The 15,219-nt window shown below is 38.8% G+C and overlaps 1 protein-coding gene across 10 annotated transcripts in view; it reads right to left on the reverse strand.

Moving 5' to 3' along the window:
• DOCK3 (dedicator of cytokinesis 3) overlaps positions 1-15,219 on the reverse strand; it is a 211,565-nt gene that overhangs the window by 185,009 nt on the left and 11,337 nt on the right. For all 10 annotated transcript variants that reach the window (XM_086755630.1, XM_086755629.1, XM_086755634.1 and 7 more), the window contains exon 2: positions 5,383-5,466. In XM_086755630.1, the coding sequence (XP_086611756.1) occupies positions 5,383-5,466 (84 nt within the window). The remainder of the gene's footprint in view (positions 1-5,382; positions 5,467-15,219) is intronic.

Raw genomic sequence — 15,219 nt, forward strand, 5'->3', positions numbered from 1 at the left:
GAGCTAGAGGTATTCAAAGAGACCCAGAAGAGAGATGGTAACAGTGCTTAGCAAAAGCTTCTTCTTGATGCCGAAACCACTCAATGTCAAGACCACTGTGTTCTGAGTTTGATGCTCTGAGCAGTGCCAGGACAGGACGAGCAGCAGATGAGTACGCAACCCAGCCTGCCAACACCATGTCAGGGAGCCACCTCATGCCAGCAGAACCACAGGAATATGCTAACAAGGCAGTCAGAGAGATGCCACAACAAAAGCAGAAGAGATAGAATGTGGTTTATCTTGGTGTTAGCCAGAGTGCCATTAAGAAGCCATTCCCGTGCTCCAAAAGACTAGTTTGGATAGCCAGGCAAGATCTTCTGCAGCAGCTGTGTGGGTCCAAGAGACTTCAGTTCCACTGGCACACTCCACAAAAGGCGAAGAGGAAGAGATATCTCACTGGAGACATCTTTCTCAGGGTAAATCCAAATTACTGGGAGTGAGACAACTTGGCTAGCCAGCCACAGGACAGCTCCTGACTCCAGGCGGAAGGAACATGCATTGCTCCCACAGCAATGAGTCTGAAGTGTGATTCCTCACTCATCTGCATGGTACAGCTTGGAAGCATGGCAAAGGTATCACTTCTCAAGCACAATGAGTTCTTCTAGAATTTAAGAAAAAACCCCAATTGCAAGCTATATCTGCTGCTTAGGTATCCCAGTTACTGGAAAGTCTTCATTTAACCATGCTGTCACTACTGGAATAACAGAGGGAAACTTTAAATACATCACATGGATGGTGTAAGAACACTACTATTAACATACACACACATTAAAACCATGTAAATAAATAACTGTGTGGATACTAGCATTTGCATGGGTAAGATAATATTCTTTTAACTGGTGCTTCAGACATCAGCTAGTATTTCTTTTCTTCGGTGAATATACAAGAGTCTCAAGGTAATAATTAAAGTCACTGAAGCTGTAGCATCTTTAATCTAAAGAAAATTGCTCCCCAGCAATAAAAGTAAATGGAGAAAACAGACATTTTAAATTTACTCTGAATGCAACTAGTTACTCACGGCTACTGCCAGTGGCAGGATGATAGCCGTATTACATGAAAAACAAGGTGTTCTTCAGAACACGCAGTCCACATGTGTACCCTTTCACCTCCTCAGTGCACAGCATGTAAAGCAGAGAACACCACTTACTGCTCCAGCTCTCCCTCAGTGGGAAGATCATAAGCGGAAGGAGTCAGAGAGGGGCACGGGGGGGGGGGAAAGCTGTGAAAAACAAGCATATGTACAACTGATATCTTGAAGAATATTTGTTACCTTTGAGTGAGACCAGTCAAGGATCTCAGAGTCCTTCATGCAAACAGTAACTGTAAAACCACCCTAGTAACATCACATGCTTTAGAAATAGTGTAACATTTGATGAAAATATGGATGGAGCTTTCAAAGGAAAGGTAGACACTAAGTCCATGGGTTTGAACCATGTCATACCGCATTATTGGAGGGGAGGGGGCAGTGGCAGGCGTTTGTCAGATTTAGACAGGGTTACAAAACAGCAGTTTAGACACTTGTGGCCTGGTACGAAAGCACACAGAGTGGCAGGCACACAAATTGACTGAAATTCAAAAGTTCCAGTTTCAAGTACACGAACAACATCCATGGTAACAAAGACAACTGTACTTCACGGCATTTTGTTTTAAAAATGCACAAATAACCACAATAGAAAGTTTTTTAAAGATGTGTTATCAATTGGTATTCATATTTATAGACTCATAGAATGGTTAGAGTTGGAATGGACCTTCAAAGGTCATCTAGCCCAACCCCCCTGCAAGGAGCAGGGACATCCCCGACTAGATCAGGTTGCTCAGAGCCTCATCCAGCCTGGCCTGGAATGTTTACAAGGATGGAGCATCCACCACCTCTCTGGGCAACCTGTTCCAGTGTTCTACAACTCGCATTGTAAAAAATTTTTTCCTGATTTCCAATCTAAATCTACCTGCTTCTATTTTAAAACCATTACTCCTTGTCCTATTGCAACAGGCCCTACTGAACAGTTTCTCCCCATCTTTCCTGTAGGCCCCCTTGAGGTACTGGAAGACCGCTATCAGGTCTCCCCGGAGCCTCCTCTTCTCCAGGCTGAACAGCCCCAACTCTCTCAGCCTGTCCTCATAAGAGAGGTGCTCCAGCCCTTTTATCATCTTCGTGGCCCTCCTCTGGACCTTCTCCAACTGGTCCATGTCCTTCTTGTGTTGGGGGCTCCAGAACTGGACACAGTACTCCAGGTGGGGTCTCACCAGGGCAGAGTAGAGGGGCAGAATCCCCTCCCTCGACCTGCTGGCCACGCTTCTCTTGATGCAGCCCAGGATGCGGTTGGCCTTCTGAGCCGCAAGGGCACACTGCCTGCTCATGTTGAGCTTCTCGTCCACCAGCACTCCCAAGTCCTTCTCCTCAGGGCTGCTCTCCATCCATTCCCCGCCCAGCCTGTATTTGTGCCTGGGATTGCCATGACCCAGGAGCAGGACCTTGCACTTTTCCTGGTTGAACTTCATGAGGTTGGCACAGGCCCACCTCTCCAGCCTGTCAAGGTCCCTCTGGATGGCATCCCTCCCTTCCAGCGTGTCGACGGCACCACACAGCTTGGTGTCATCAGTGAACTTGCTGAGGGTGCACTCTATCCCACTGTCCATGTCGCCAACAAAGATGTTGAACAGGGCCGGGCCCAGCACGGACCCCTGAGGGACAACACTCGTGACCGGTCTCCACATGGACATTGAGCCGTTGACCACCACTCTCTGAGCGCGGCCACCCAGCCAACTCCTCATCCACCGTCCATCAAACCCATGTCTCTCTAGTTTAGAGAGAAGGATGTCGTGCGGGACAGTGTCAAAAGCTTTGCACAAGTCCAGGTAGATGATAGCCGTTGCTCGTCCCTTGTCCGCCGATGCTGTCACCCCGTCATAGAAGGCCACCAAATTGGTCAGGCACAATCTGCCCTTGGTGAAGCCATGTTGGCTGTCACCAACCACCTCCTTGCTCTCCATGTGCCTTAGCATGGTTTCCAGGAGAAACCTTATTAGCCTTAAAGAGACAATTAAGTATATATATGTGTGTGTATGCATATATATTTGCTCCTGTACTCTGCAAATATATATAAACTTACCTACAGAGGCACCTGAGAACTTGATATAGAAAATTCCCTACTTTTTCATTCAATTGCTCTAAATGCAGCTAATGCTTTTTACACCAGTCACTACAAAAGAGCACTTGCTCTTTTCTATAATAATAGTAACAATAATATAATAATCCTAACTATAATAATAGTTATTCAATACGTCATTATGATTAAAAATAAGCACATTCAGAAGTATAGCTAGTATTTGAATCTTTGTCAGCCTTGAATTCTTCAATGAGTCTCTGAAATCATTCTTCACATCACTAGATGGTCTGCGTGTATGCGAATCCTTTTAACCCAGACAGCAAAGTCCCTACTGCACAGAATTATGCACAAACTATTCTAAGAAGTAAAGCTGAAACAGCAAGGGGTATTCTGTAGACTTCCACAGTAGTGACCATTATTTGCACAGGTTAACGCTAATTTATCCAGTTTGTCTGAACAAAGGAATCCCCAGTAAATAATGCAGAAGTAGATGATGAGGTATGTTTCATTCTAAATTTGCAAGGCAACCCAAGGATCATGTTAAACAACCACTTAGACAAGAATGATTAAACAATGGCTATTTTTTTTTCTTTTAAGAACTTACTTTGCACATTTAGTGTGGTTTTTTCCATAATTCACACATGTAAGAGCTGCAGCACAGACCATCTGAATATTCAGATGAGTTTCATATTGTGGAGTTCTACATGTTATTATCAAAATCAATGTATCTTTTTATATATGTAAAGTCTATGGTAAAGGCACCTCAACCAAAATGACAGGACAGAAAGCTTAAAAAACAAACCAAAAGAACTTCTGTGCAAACACCTCCTTTCCACCCAAGAAAATCTTGTTTACCAGAAATGGTTTGAAAATATCATGACTGCTTTCAGAAATATATAGTTTTATCCTAGAGTTATGCTATCCTATGCAAAGTAATAGATTTTTCCTGAGCTTGCACCATGTACTAATTCACGAGACCTGGCAGAACAACTACAATCAACACTCAGTGCTTAATTTTGTTTAAAAAAACCATCATTTGCAGGTATAATACTGCAGGAATTGTTTACAGCATGCTTCTTCACAGATCAAACGTCACTATTGCACTGCAAAACTCTCCTTCAACAGAAAATGGTTTACAAGTGTAGATGAGGAAGCTACTACTTTCCTAGAAAAATTAGCACGTAAGAGGTCACTTCCATGAAGAGCTAAGTCAGTAGGTAAACAGAAAAACCACCCGAGTACAAGAAAAAGCATCAAAAGACTGTTCCAGGCATGAGAGAAGAAAAGCACTTTTCTCATACGCACACAGAAGGTTTGTGTAGCATCACTAACACTGGAGATTAAAAATGATTGTAAACTGAACAAACACAAAAACAAACCTAAAACTTTGTGAAATGTTAATTTGGAATTCAAATTTACGGGTCTGGTTTTGAATGTGGTTTAACACTTCAGGATTAAGGTTATATTATTCTATCTCAGACTACAGTGAAACATATTCTCATACTGTTATCTTATCAACCTACTTCTCAATAGACAGGTTTTACGTGACTTGCTTACTCTGAACACTAGGATAAAAATCCTTCTCATTTTAAACACAACAGCTTCAATCACACTATTCATGTGAATAAAGCAGAGGATTCGGACATTCAATTTATTCACTACAGACATCTCCAGACACATAAGAAAAAACTACAGTTACAACATTTACAATCGCATTTTTCTTCAGCTACAAAAAAATACATGAAGACAAATGCAAAGCAATCCCCCCTAAACCCATATTCTTCACATTTTTCCAGTATTGCTCACAAATTACTTGCTATTCTATTTCATAACTAATATTTTTCATGTGTTCAGATGTTTCTAAATAATAAACACTGATCTACTTAACTGAAATGCCTAACAGTAACACTGAGAAAAAATATAGTAAAAAAAGATACTGATTATATACTTTATGTGATGAACATTCACTGTAAGACCCAATTACAACACAACAATAAGGTCAGGGTTCAAGATTTTCTGGACAGATGGTTAACTTAAAACACACTGACCCCCTATCAGACTGGATTAGCGCCAACAGCACTCAGCCTTTCCTACGGAAAGTGGGTCAGATTAGGTTTTATTCAAGTGCTTTGATTTGATGCATTACGATTTCCAAACAACTCATTAAAACCTGCTAGATTAAGATATTTGTGCATTCTTATATAGAAAATGAGATTCCTTCTTGGACATCACTTACCTTCACATTTCTCTAGGATCTGGACAGTTTCACCTAGTTCCAGGACCAAGCCTTGCGGTACGGTTCCTCGGAAACTGCATATCACTAGAGGGTGGGGAAAAAGAGAGAGAAAGACATATGAGGGTTGAATCTGTGTGTGAATTTTTTTTCTAAGCATAGCACTTTAGATCACTCCTTACATAAAAATAGATACTACGTAGCTGCCCAGAAAAACTGTCAGTCAACTTTTCCTCATCCGACATCTTTATTTCTGCCCTTATCAGAAATTAAGCTCAGTAGCAACATAAAAGCTGTTGCTTTTAAAAAATTTTTAAATTAAACCAGGCTTGTAAATCACTTTAATCGCCAATTAAATTGTGAGATTTCCTTGTCTCACAATTCTTACTCTACTACACAACTCATCAATGGAACAGGCAGTCCTAACTGCAAAGACTATAACAGGAAACCAACTGCAGGAATTACTTTCCTCCAAGTTGAAACTATTTCAAGTACCATCTGTGCAACTAATACTCTGCAAAAATCCTATATTACTATACATCACTATACTTAAGTAGACAGATGAAAGAATACACTAGAATTTGTACTTTTCATAAGCACTAACATGACATATATCTTCAATATTTTTCTAGGCATCTTTAGTTTTCATTAACCAGGGAAAATAATAATTCATCTTAATGTTTCAGAAAATATGAATGCAATAAAAAAGTTATTACATGACTCAATTTTAAAAATAAATTTTAAAAAATTATCATAGTGTACAATTATATATTCTTTAATCACATTTATCAAAATACAATAGGGGCATGGACATGAAACATGACGTGTCAAAAGAAAGGATGAATTGCAAATAAGGTCTGCCCCCTCCCACCCCCCCGTCCAGTCCTGTAATGCCTCTTCACCAGCATTTAAAAACTCACTCAGGCATAGATTTAATTTAATCATTCAAATACCTTGTTCTAAATAAATCCATGCTCAGACATGGAGTACGCCCTACATGTCACCTGCACACACACTAGAGCACTGCAAGTGGAATTCCATGAGTTGAAATAGTGACCTCCAGTGGGCATCGTGCTTTTTTTCCAATTTAAGAGAACACACCCCTTTCAATGCAAACACCTAAGCTATGATTGAGATGTTCCCACGTGACACAGATGGATTTCATCTTCTCCCCGAACATCTTTTTATGTCAAAGCCACTGAATCCCTTACGACTAAAGCCTCTCTGTGCAGAACTTAAAGCAGATAACCAGAAAGCCTAAAGGCCAGGGAAAGAACACCATGGAAACTAAAACTATCCTCTGCACCATCTGCCACAAGGTATGTTGAACCTTGAGCTTCCAAGAAATAATGAGAAAAGCACAGAAAAAATTTCCACTAAAATAAAACATAGTTTCAACCATATATACAGATTTCACAAAGGGAAAGGGCAAAGAAACAACAAACTACATACACTAGGCAAACACCCACACAGATGAGAGGAACATGAAAAAGAATTTCAATCAAAATCTGAAGAGAATCAAACAGCACCAAACGTTTGCTCTTACACATCGAGACTCAAAGCAGTGTTTAATTAAAGAGGAAAAACTAGGGATTCCATCAAACCTAGACTGTTCTCTCAGCTCGTATGGCCCAGCAGAAGTCACCGCTGGATAAATGAGGTTTTAAATTCTTGTTTACATCAGAGGCAGGAGAAACAGAACAACTGGCTCCAGACTGGAATAATGCAGACAACACAATCCAAGAAAAACACTACACTTGTCAGCATTCTGGATTCATTCTTCCTCCATGAAGAAATCATAAATACAGATTTCAACCAAAGAAAAAACACTTAATGCTTCTCCCAAAGTGCAGGAACACTGACAATTGCCAAACACTTAAGTGGCAGGCCATGATCCAGCCTCTAATGACTTCTCCTTGCCCCTCCAGTATTTAGATAGTATTATCCTTTAAATACCTTTTTTTTTTCTAGTATGCAATTTTACCAAAACAAGAAGGTACAAGTATCCTTTATTTTTAAGTTGTTTTGCAAAATACAGTCCTATATTGAAACAGCATGACTTTTCTCTTCAGTCCAACAAAAATACTAAAAAAATTCAAGTATGTCTCAAAATCACAGGATTTTAAAAAGCCTGAGCGAAAAGTTACTATTGAAAACACCAGTAAAAATGGAGAAATGTTAATACAATAACAAGATACATTTATTTGTGAAAGTAATTCTAGATACACTATTGTTTAAAAAATAATTAGATTATAATATTATTATATTAATATATTATATTATATTAATATTATAATATTAATTATAATATTAAATCCAATTTCCAGGCCACTTTCAACTTCTCTGAACATACCAAGACTACACTGACACAGAGACACCATTCATGGGACACATGAGCGTAAGTGGCTGCAGACAGAAGAGTAGTTTGAATTGTAGAGAGATTAATGACTGACTGGTCTTACTCTGCTAAGTCCAACAAGTAATAGTCTGAAAAAGATTACTGCATGTTAACACTGCATTTGCAGTTTTGAATTAGCAAACAACAGCTGGCTTCCTATGACAATTATTTACTACACAAAAACTACTGAACAAAGGACGCAACCAGGAAAGAAACTGGATTTGATGCAACTGCTAGTTCTTCAGTCATCAAATACTTTTCTATTACGTAACAATAAAAAGTGAGCTCGGAAAGAAAGCTAAAGGAAAGGTACCAGAAAAAGTAACTGTTGATACAATAGATTGTTAAAATATGGCCAAGGATAGTGACTTAATATATTTAGTCTTACGAAAAGTAGTCCTAATAGGTCTGTTAGTTTACAGATGGAAACCGTTCATTTATAAAAGGATTCTAGTGGCCACACAAAGAAAATCTGATATAAGGACTCTACTGCATCAATATGTAATCAGCTCTTTAGAATTCAGAGTACTCTATTAATAAAGACAGCCAAAGCTCTTTTCTTAGGTCTACTTCAGTCAAAAAAAAAATAATAAACAAAAATCACAGAAGATAAATTAACTGCTCCCATCAGCTGTAGATACAATCTGGATGATCACTCTCAACTAGAAAATAAGTTCTCATACAAAAATAACATCCATCTCATGTTCCTCATTCTTAATACAGCAGTATGAAATCCAATTCCTTCATTGATAAATTTGTAGTCATCAGTAAATTATGTAAGTCTCTTCTGTTTGACATTTCAGCAATCAATAGGGTATGCAAATAGCAATATGGGTATTTTCAAAATAGCAGAAAGCAAACCTCAAGAGTAGTTGCCTTTCCAGCTACACTAAATTAAATGAAAGTCAGGAAACACTAAAAAAACCCAAATAAACTGACCAAATATACCAAACTCTGTCTTGTTAAAATTATTTAACAAGAACACAATTTAACATCTCTGAAACAAGAAGAATGGTAAAAATAGCTACTGATGATGATAGAATCCCAGAAATTCGAGGCTATTTTATAGTCTGATTATGATTCCAAAGGTTACTGCCAAAACTACAGATGTTTCTCATCTGTTAAGCTAAAAATGTATTATGCAACACAGTCTTCAATTTTAGGTATACAATTCCTCTTCGCAGTATTATTCGAAAAGTATGAACACAAATGTATACAGGAAATACAGAATAATGTAACCATTTGTCTTGGTTTCAGGAGGGACAGAGTTGATTTTCTTCTCAGTAACTGGTGTGTTTTGGATTTCGTGTGTGGAGAATGCTCATAAAACACTCTGATGATACCAGTTTTTGTAAATGAGACCAAAGACACTGTCCGGCTTTCCAAGTCTCACCAATGTGCAGATGCAGGAAGCTGGGAGAAAGACAGACAGAATAATTGACCCAAACTGGCCAAAGAGAGTATTCCATACCATAAGCGTCATGCTCAGTATATAAGTGGGGGTTGGCCAGGGCAGCTATCTGCCTTCCTGGCATCCATTTCTTGTTCGTTCGCTGCTATTGTTCCCTCTCCCTTGCTGGCTCCCTTTTGCTCCTTTGCTTGCTGCTCAGTGTCGTTTCCACGATCGCTGCTCGGGACAGGCTGTATCGGTCATCGGGACATCGGGTGGTGAGAAAACGTACATTGTTCATTTTGTATGTTTTAATATCCTTATATTCTGTTATTACTGTAGTTTTCCTTTGCTATTTTAGTAAACTGTCTTCATCTCAACCAACGAGTTTTTCTTCCTTCCCAATTCCCTCCCTCATTCCCGCTGACGAGGGGGAGGGTGAGCAAGAAACTGTGTGGTAACTCGGGCTAAACCATCACACCATTCTAGGGAAAAAGTTTACAGAGAGGACTCCAATAACTAACTGCTGTCCTTCCCACAGAGGAGTTCTTCGTAACATACGATCATCTTCAAACTGTCCATCAATCAACAAGTCTCGACCATTTCTTAGAAGACTCATCCCCTCGGTCACCAGAATACATAAGTAACACATCATCAGAACAGGCGTACAGTAAAGCTTTTATCCACCCATCAACAGCTCTGAACAATCCCTCTTGGATTCCAGGACACACTGCTGAAATCTTTAACATCTATTTTCAGATATTACACCCCCTTGCCATCATTCAGGTTTATAAGGATGTCACAGCTCCCCCTCACGAAACATAATTTCAGCCAGCAGTTAAATCCAACGTTCTGCCACAGAGAAATGCTTTGAAAAAGCACCACGCGCCACTTTCAGGAATCATCTCCAAGTCAGAGGTTCTTAACTGTGGTACTTGAACTGTACCAAAGCAGGCCACGGCAAAAGAAACCCTTTTGTGTGCACCTCTGTGATTTATTAGCGAGAAAGGCACAAACTAGTTCACACAGGCAATTTCGCCGAAGCTTCAGCAGACAGTATGGAGGAATTGCAGGGTATAACACATAAGAACAGATGGCATTGGAACAAGTTTGGAAAGTAAAAAATCCAGACAGGAGAGGACAGACTCAGTAGTGTTTCCTTGCCTATGGATGTGCCCTGACACAGTGACACCTCATAAGCAGCCACATTTTAAGTCACCAGCAGCAAGAGAAACTGCTTCAAAAGAATCAGAGTACACAGATAAAGATGAGCTCTTAAGAGCCAATGCATCTTTGCACAGCTTATTCCTCAAAAGTTAGATATCTAAAGGAGATGGCTGCTATATGGACAAAGAAGGTCCAGCTGATACTATCTAGTAGGTTTTACAAAGCTGTTCCAAAACAGCCGCTGTCAAAAGCTCTGGTAGCAACTGAGCTTACCTGTGATAGAGTGGGAAGGCATTTGCACAAATAAATAACTAGCAAAAAGATATGAAATAGAAGTAGCAGCCAGTTTTCTTAGTGAAGACAAATTGATCAGCAAGCTCTAAACGGATCTCTGTCGAAGCCTTTTCTGTTTAAATTATTTCTAAATGATCCAGAAAAGCGAATCATTTAGAAAAGTGAAAAGTCTGTGAAGCCACTCAAGCTATTCAGGGTAATCCAGCTGCAGATGGACCCAAATATTGCAAGTAGAACTAGCAGATGTACATCATTTACCTCATCTACACGGTGTTTCACGACGAATGAAGAATCCTAACCTCACAATGATCATCTCTCCACTTGCTACTACCACACTGAGTAAAACCCTGGAATGTTATTCAGAGTTCTTGTCATAAGCTCGATGCTCAGCCATCGTCAAGCACCACCTCCCTCGCCACCACCACATCACAGCAGAACACTGTATTTGGGGAAAAAAAGGGAAGATACCATTCTCTACAGTACTGTATAAAATTTACAATGGACCCCCATGTTTCAGTTTTCCCCTTTCTCCTTTGTCAAAAATGTATCCTTTGTCAAAAAGGACAGAATAGCATAAGGAAAGGTAGAAAGAAATGAGACAAGAGATAGAAAGGACTGCATAAGGGCTTTTATACGGTTAATTATTAACCAAGATAGGATTCTTCTACCAGGAAGATTGACAGTGGAAAGGGGTGGAGAGAGTATAACCAATAAGTTGTATGGAGAAGGTGAACAATGAACAATTGCTAATCATCCCTTCTAGTACAAAAGGCAGAGCAGAGAAGAGTTCAGGATTTTATTAAATAAAGTACTTGAAAAATCACTCAAGTTCAAAAGCAAATAGGGCAAATGAATGAATGCGTACCATCTTCGGCTCAGCAAACCCCTGACCCAGAAAGCACTAAAGTCTTGGGAAAGCATCACATACGCTTATCTTGCTGTGCTCCTACACTGCAAACACGTGCTATTGGACACTGTCAGCGCAGGACACTGAAGGAGACGGGTATGCAGCCGGACTGCTATGGTCTCTCTCGCATTGTTATTATGGAACCACCTGAAGTCTGAGCTTCTGCGGTGCCTTGCTATCTATTGATTTGTGACCTCATCTGAACTCTATTATGACAAAAAGAGAGGACACAATTCACAGAGAAATGCTAAACTAGACTTCACGTGTCTCATTATTACTCTCTGCTGCCCACCCTAAATAACAGCGCTAGCTTCATTTTCGCTGTGGCATAATTTTAAAAATAGATCTTCCTTTCGTAATCTCTTCTAATTCAGTTTCCTATGTCCCAACTTCCCCACCCAGTCTCAGCTGGGTCACAAGGCTTCTACAGATCATTTTTCTTCTCAAGTGGATTATGTCAATCACATGATAAACATAGTAATATAAATGTATCACATGTTTTACATGAATAGTGGGAAAAGCCAAAACAAGAACAGGAAAATGCCAGAGTATTGTCCAGCACAGTACATTCACATAAAAGGTCATGCACAATCTAGCTGCTAATTCCCCTGAAACATAATCTTTTTTCTAGCATATACATAAAACTACTTTGCAGCACAATGAACTGGCATAGGTACATGCCCTCTGCATATAATTTCTAATTTTTTAAATGCATTTCTACACTTTGTAGTGAAGTCCACAAAAATACTTTGACATTGTATAATGTACTTTGACATTGTATAATGTACTATTCTCAATATAAAATATCAGTTTGGCCCATAATAAATCATTTATTTATTTTCATTCCTTTATGAAAGGAGCCCTTTTCCTGCCCTTTCAATTCCCACCTTCCAAGAAACGAAATTAGAATCTGACAGAATCATAGATTCATAGAACGGCTTGGGTTGGAAGGGACCTTTAAAGCCCATCCAGTCCATCCCCCCTGCTAGAAGGTATATGATATAATAAAGTACATTTTGTTTTTTCTTTATCCCAAAATATTGGTGAGGCCAAGATTTAATGAACTCTATGGGTTAACTCTGGGGGGGAAACAGACATATTTCACATTATCAGCTGTGAAGATGCCATTTTTTAGTTTCACTGGGTCTTTTTTTTAGTTGTATAATGTGATGAAAGAAACAAAAAGGTGTTAAACTCCTTCCACTGTAACAATCATAATTCTGTGAACTTTCAACATATCTTTGTTTACTCATAGCTTCAGAAGACAAATCTTCTTGGCCTTTGTGACAGATTTTTTTCCAGTTCTCTAGTCAGTACTATCATCTGTCCTACTAAAATTCTGGTAACTCGCAATATTTTTAGATGACACCAGCAGAACACAGACCTGAAGTGTTTCAGGTTAAAGTAAGAAATTTAACTTTTATAAATGCTTTGTACTTCAGTCAACTTGCAGTTATTCATATTATGCATTAATCATGTTCTAAGCATATCTTCAACCAAACTAATTTCAGAAGGGATAGCAAGGATAACGCGTAGGAGAAGCATAGCTGCAGCTGCGTTGCTCTGTACCCAAATTACAGAGCTCTGTACCCTATCCATTTATAATCACAGTGTGCTAACACTGAATTGTGTTCTGTTCTACAGATGCCAAAGTTCTGAAGTTTGCTGGTGGTCTAATTTATGCTTTAACATAGCCATATTTTAAACTCACACCTCTATCCCACCAGCTAAAAATTTGGTGTTCATGTTTACTTTGGGTAAACATACACACCAAACTCTTTAAATTTCACAGTCCTAAAAAAGGAGTATAATACACCTAATTTTACAGAAATATGTCACATGCCATCATCTGTAAAGGGTTTCTGTTTGCTTAATTTGCCAATACAACAGCAAACTTTGTTTGCCTGAAGTGTTTTTAATGTCTTTTTTTACTTTAGAACTATCAGAGTGGGTCACTCTGAAAATCAGTAATTGCATGAACAAAAGTATACTTGTAAAAGCTGTTATCTGAATTCCAGACTAATTTTATAACTCATAGTTTATTTCCAAACTTGGGGAAGGTTTCTAAACAAAGTGATATTCTAAGTGATATTTACCCCCTGCAATAAAGATCACTTCCTACCCCAATTCTCATAGTGAATTACAGTGATTTCTTAAATAATCTTACACACACAATTGCAAGATTGTAGAGTTTTAATTTCATATTCAAGTACTACTAGTTATCCCTGTTACTAGTTAGCATGGAATATAAATCAATCTCTGAGTCTAAGATTGATCAATCTTTAAGAAAATAATGTAATCACTCCAGATTGATAAATTAACGTCTATGATCACGATGTATCCATCTTTAAAACTTTTGCATATGAATCCATCTATTAAAAGTGTCTAGTATCAAACAGTATAAGCTAGTTTTAACAGCTGAGTATGATTAACTTAATTTTCCCGCCTGTAGTACCTCGATGACATTAAAGGCTCCACGTAGCATAACTTGAGAGCCACTGTGGTAGGTGAGACCAAAGATGGCTCTAAAACCTTTTCTGAAAAGAAGGGGATGAAGGAAGGGTATTAGAACAGGGCAAGGATGTAGCTTTGCCCAACTTGAGTCTCCTGTGGACCAGGACTTCCTAAAGTAAAAGTTTTTATCAGTATTAATTTTATATACATATTTAACAGCACTTTCTATACTTTCTCTTCACGCTTCACTTATGCACCATACAGCAAGCGTTTTCCAGTTATTCAGATCCTGTATCACCAGTGCCCCCTGGGAATTGTAATAAAATAGAAAGAGTGAACAATCAGTTTCTATTCTTCAAGTCCACAGTATTTATGGGTTCAGAATCTTCCCAACTACCTTTTCCTAATAATTTATTTTCCAAGAAGGGTGACAGACTTTAATTCTTTCTATTTACATATGGCAGACAGGGAAAAGTCTCTAAGCCACAGCAGGGTGATTGTGCAAGAAAAAACCAGCATGGACAGAAGTTACCACACAGAGGAAAAGACAGCTAAGAGTCAAGACTTAGCTTTACCTTTTTGTGAGGCAACTGTGTTGCACAATCACACCCACAGGCAGCAAAGAATTAATACATTCCAAACGACCACATATCTTCCACTCCGAATCTCTCAGAACTACAAACCTTTTTCCAGCAAAAAGGAGCAGTTCTTACAAACAGAAAATTGTGGGTTTCATAACTTAAAAGACCAAAAAATAGTTTATGAAGGAAAAAAAACCTTCACATTTTTATCACAAAATTAAGGGCCAGTATGATTAAATTTTTCTGGAACTGCTTGATTAAACCTGGCAGCTTCACAGATTGCACAGTTAGACTCTGATGATATTTGACAAGGGAACAGAACCACAAGGAAATTAAAACGAAAACATTTTCATTTTATTCTACAAATACCTAGAAGAATGTTTTCACCTTCACAGTATAGTTTCCAAGTATTTAAATGATTAATTGTGGGTGAGGGTTTCGGTTATTTGCCTGAAATTAACTTGAGACATGCAAATTTATTTGCAAGTTCAGGCCACATTCAGCAAGTATGTTTATAAAGAAAGCAAGGAACAAAAATCAGGTCCAGTACTTCCAAAGCATTCTGCTGTTTAAGGAAGACAGACAATATAAAGAATTTAGGTACAAAGGAGGGGACATACCCAATTACAACCTAAAACCACAACTACCC

This window comes from Chlamydotis macqueenii, chromosome 10 (assembly GCF_036417535.1).
Source record: "Chlamydotis macqueenii isolate bChlMac1 chromosome 10, bChlMac1.mat, whole genome shotgun sequence".
Classification (NCBI taxonomy): Eukaryota; Metazoa; Chordata; class Aves; order Otidiformes; family Otididae; genus Chlamydotis; species Chlamydotis macqueenii.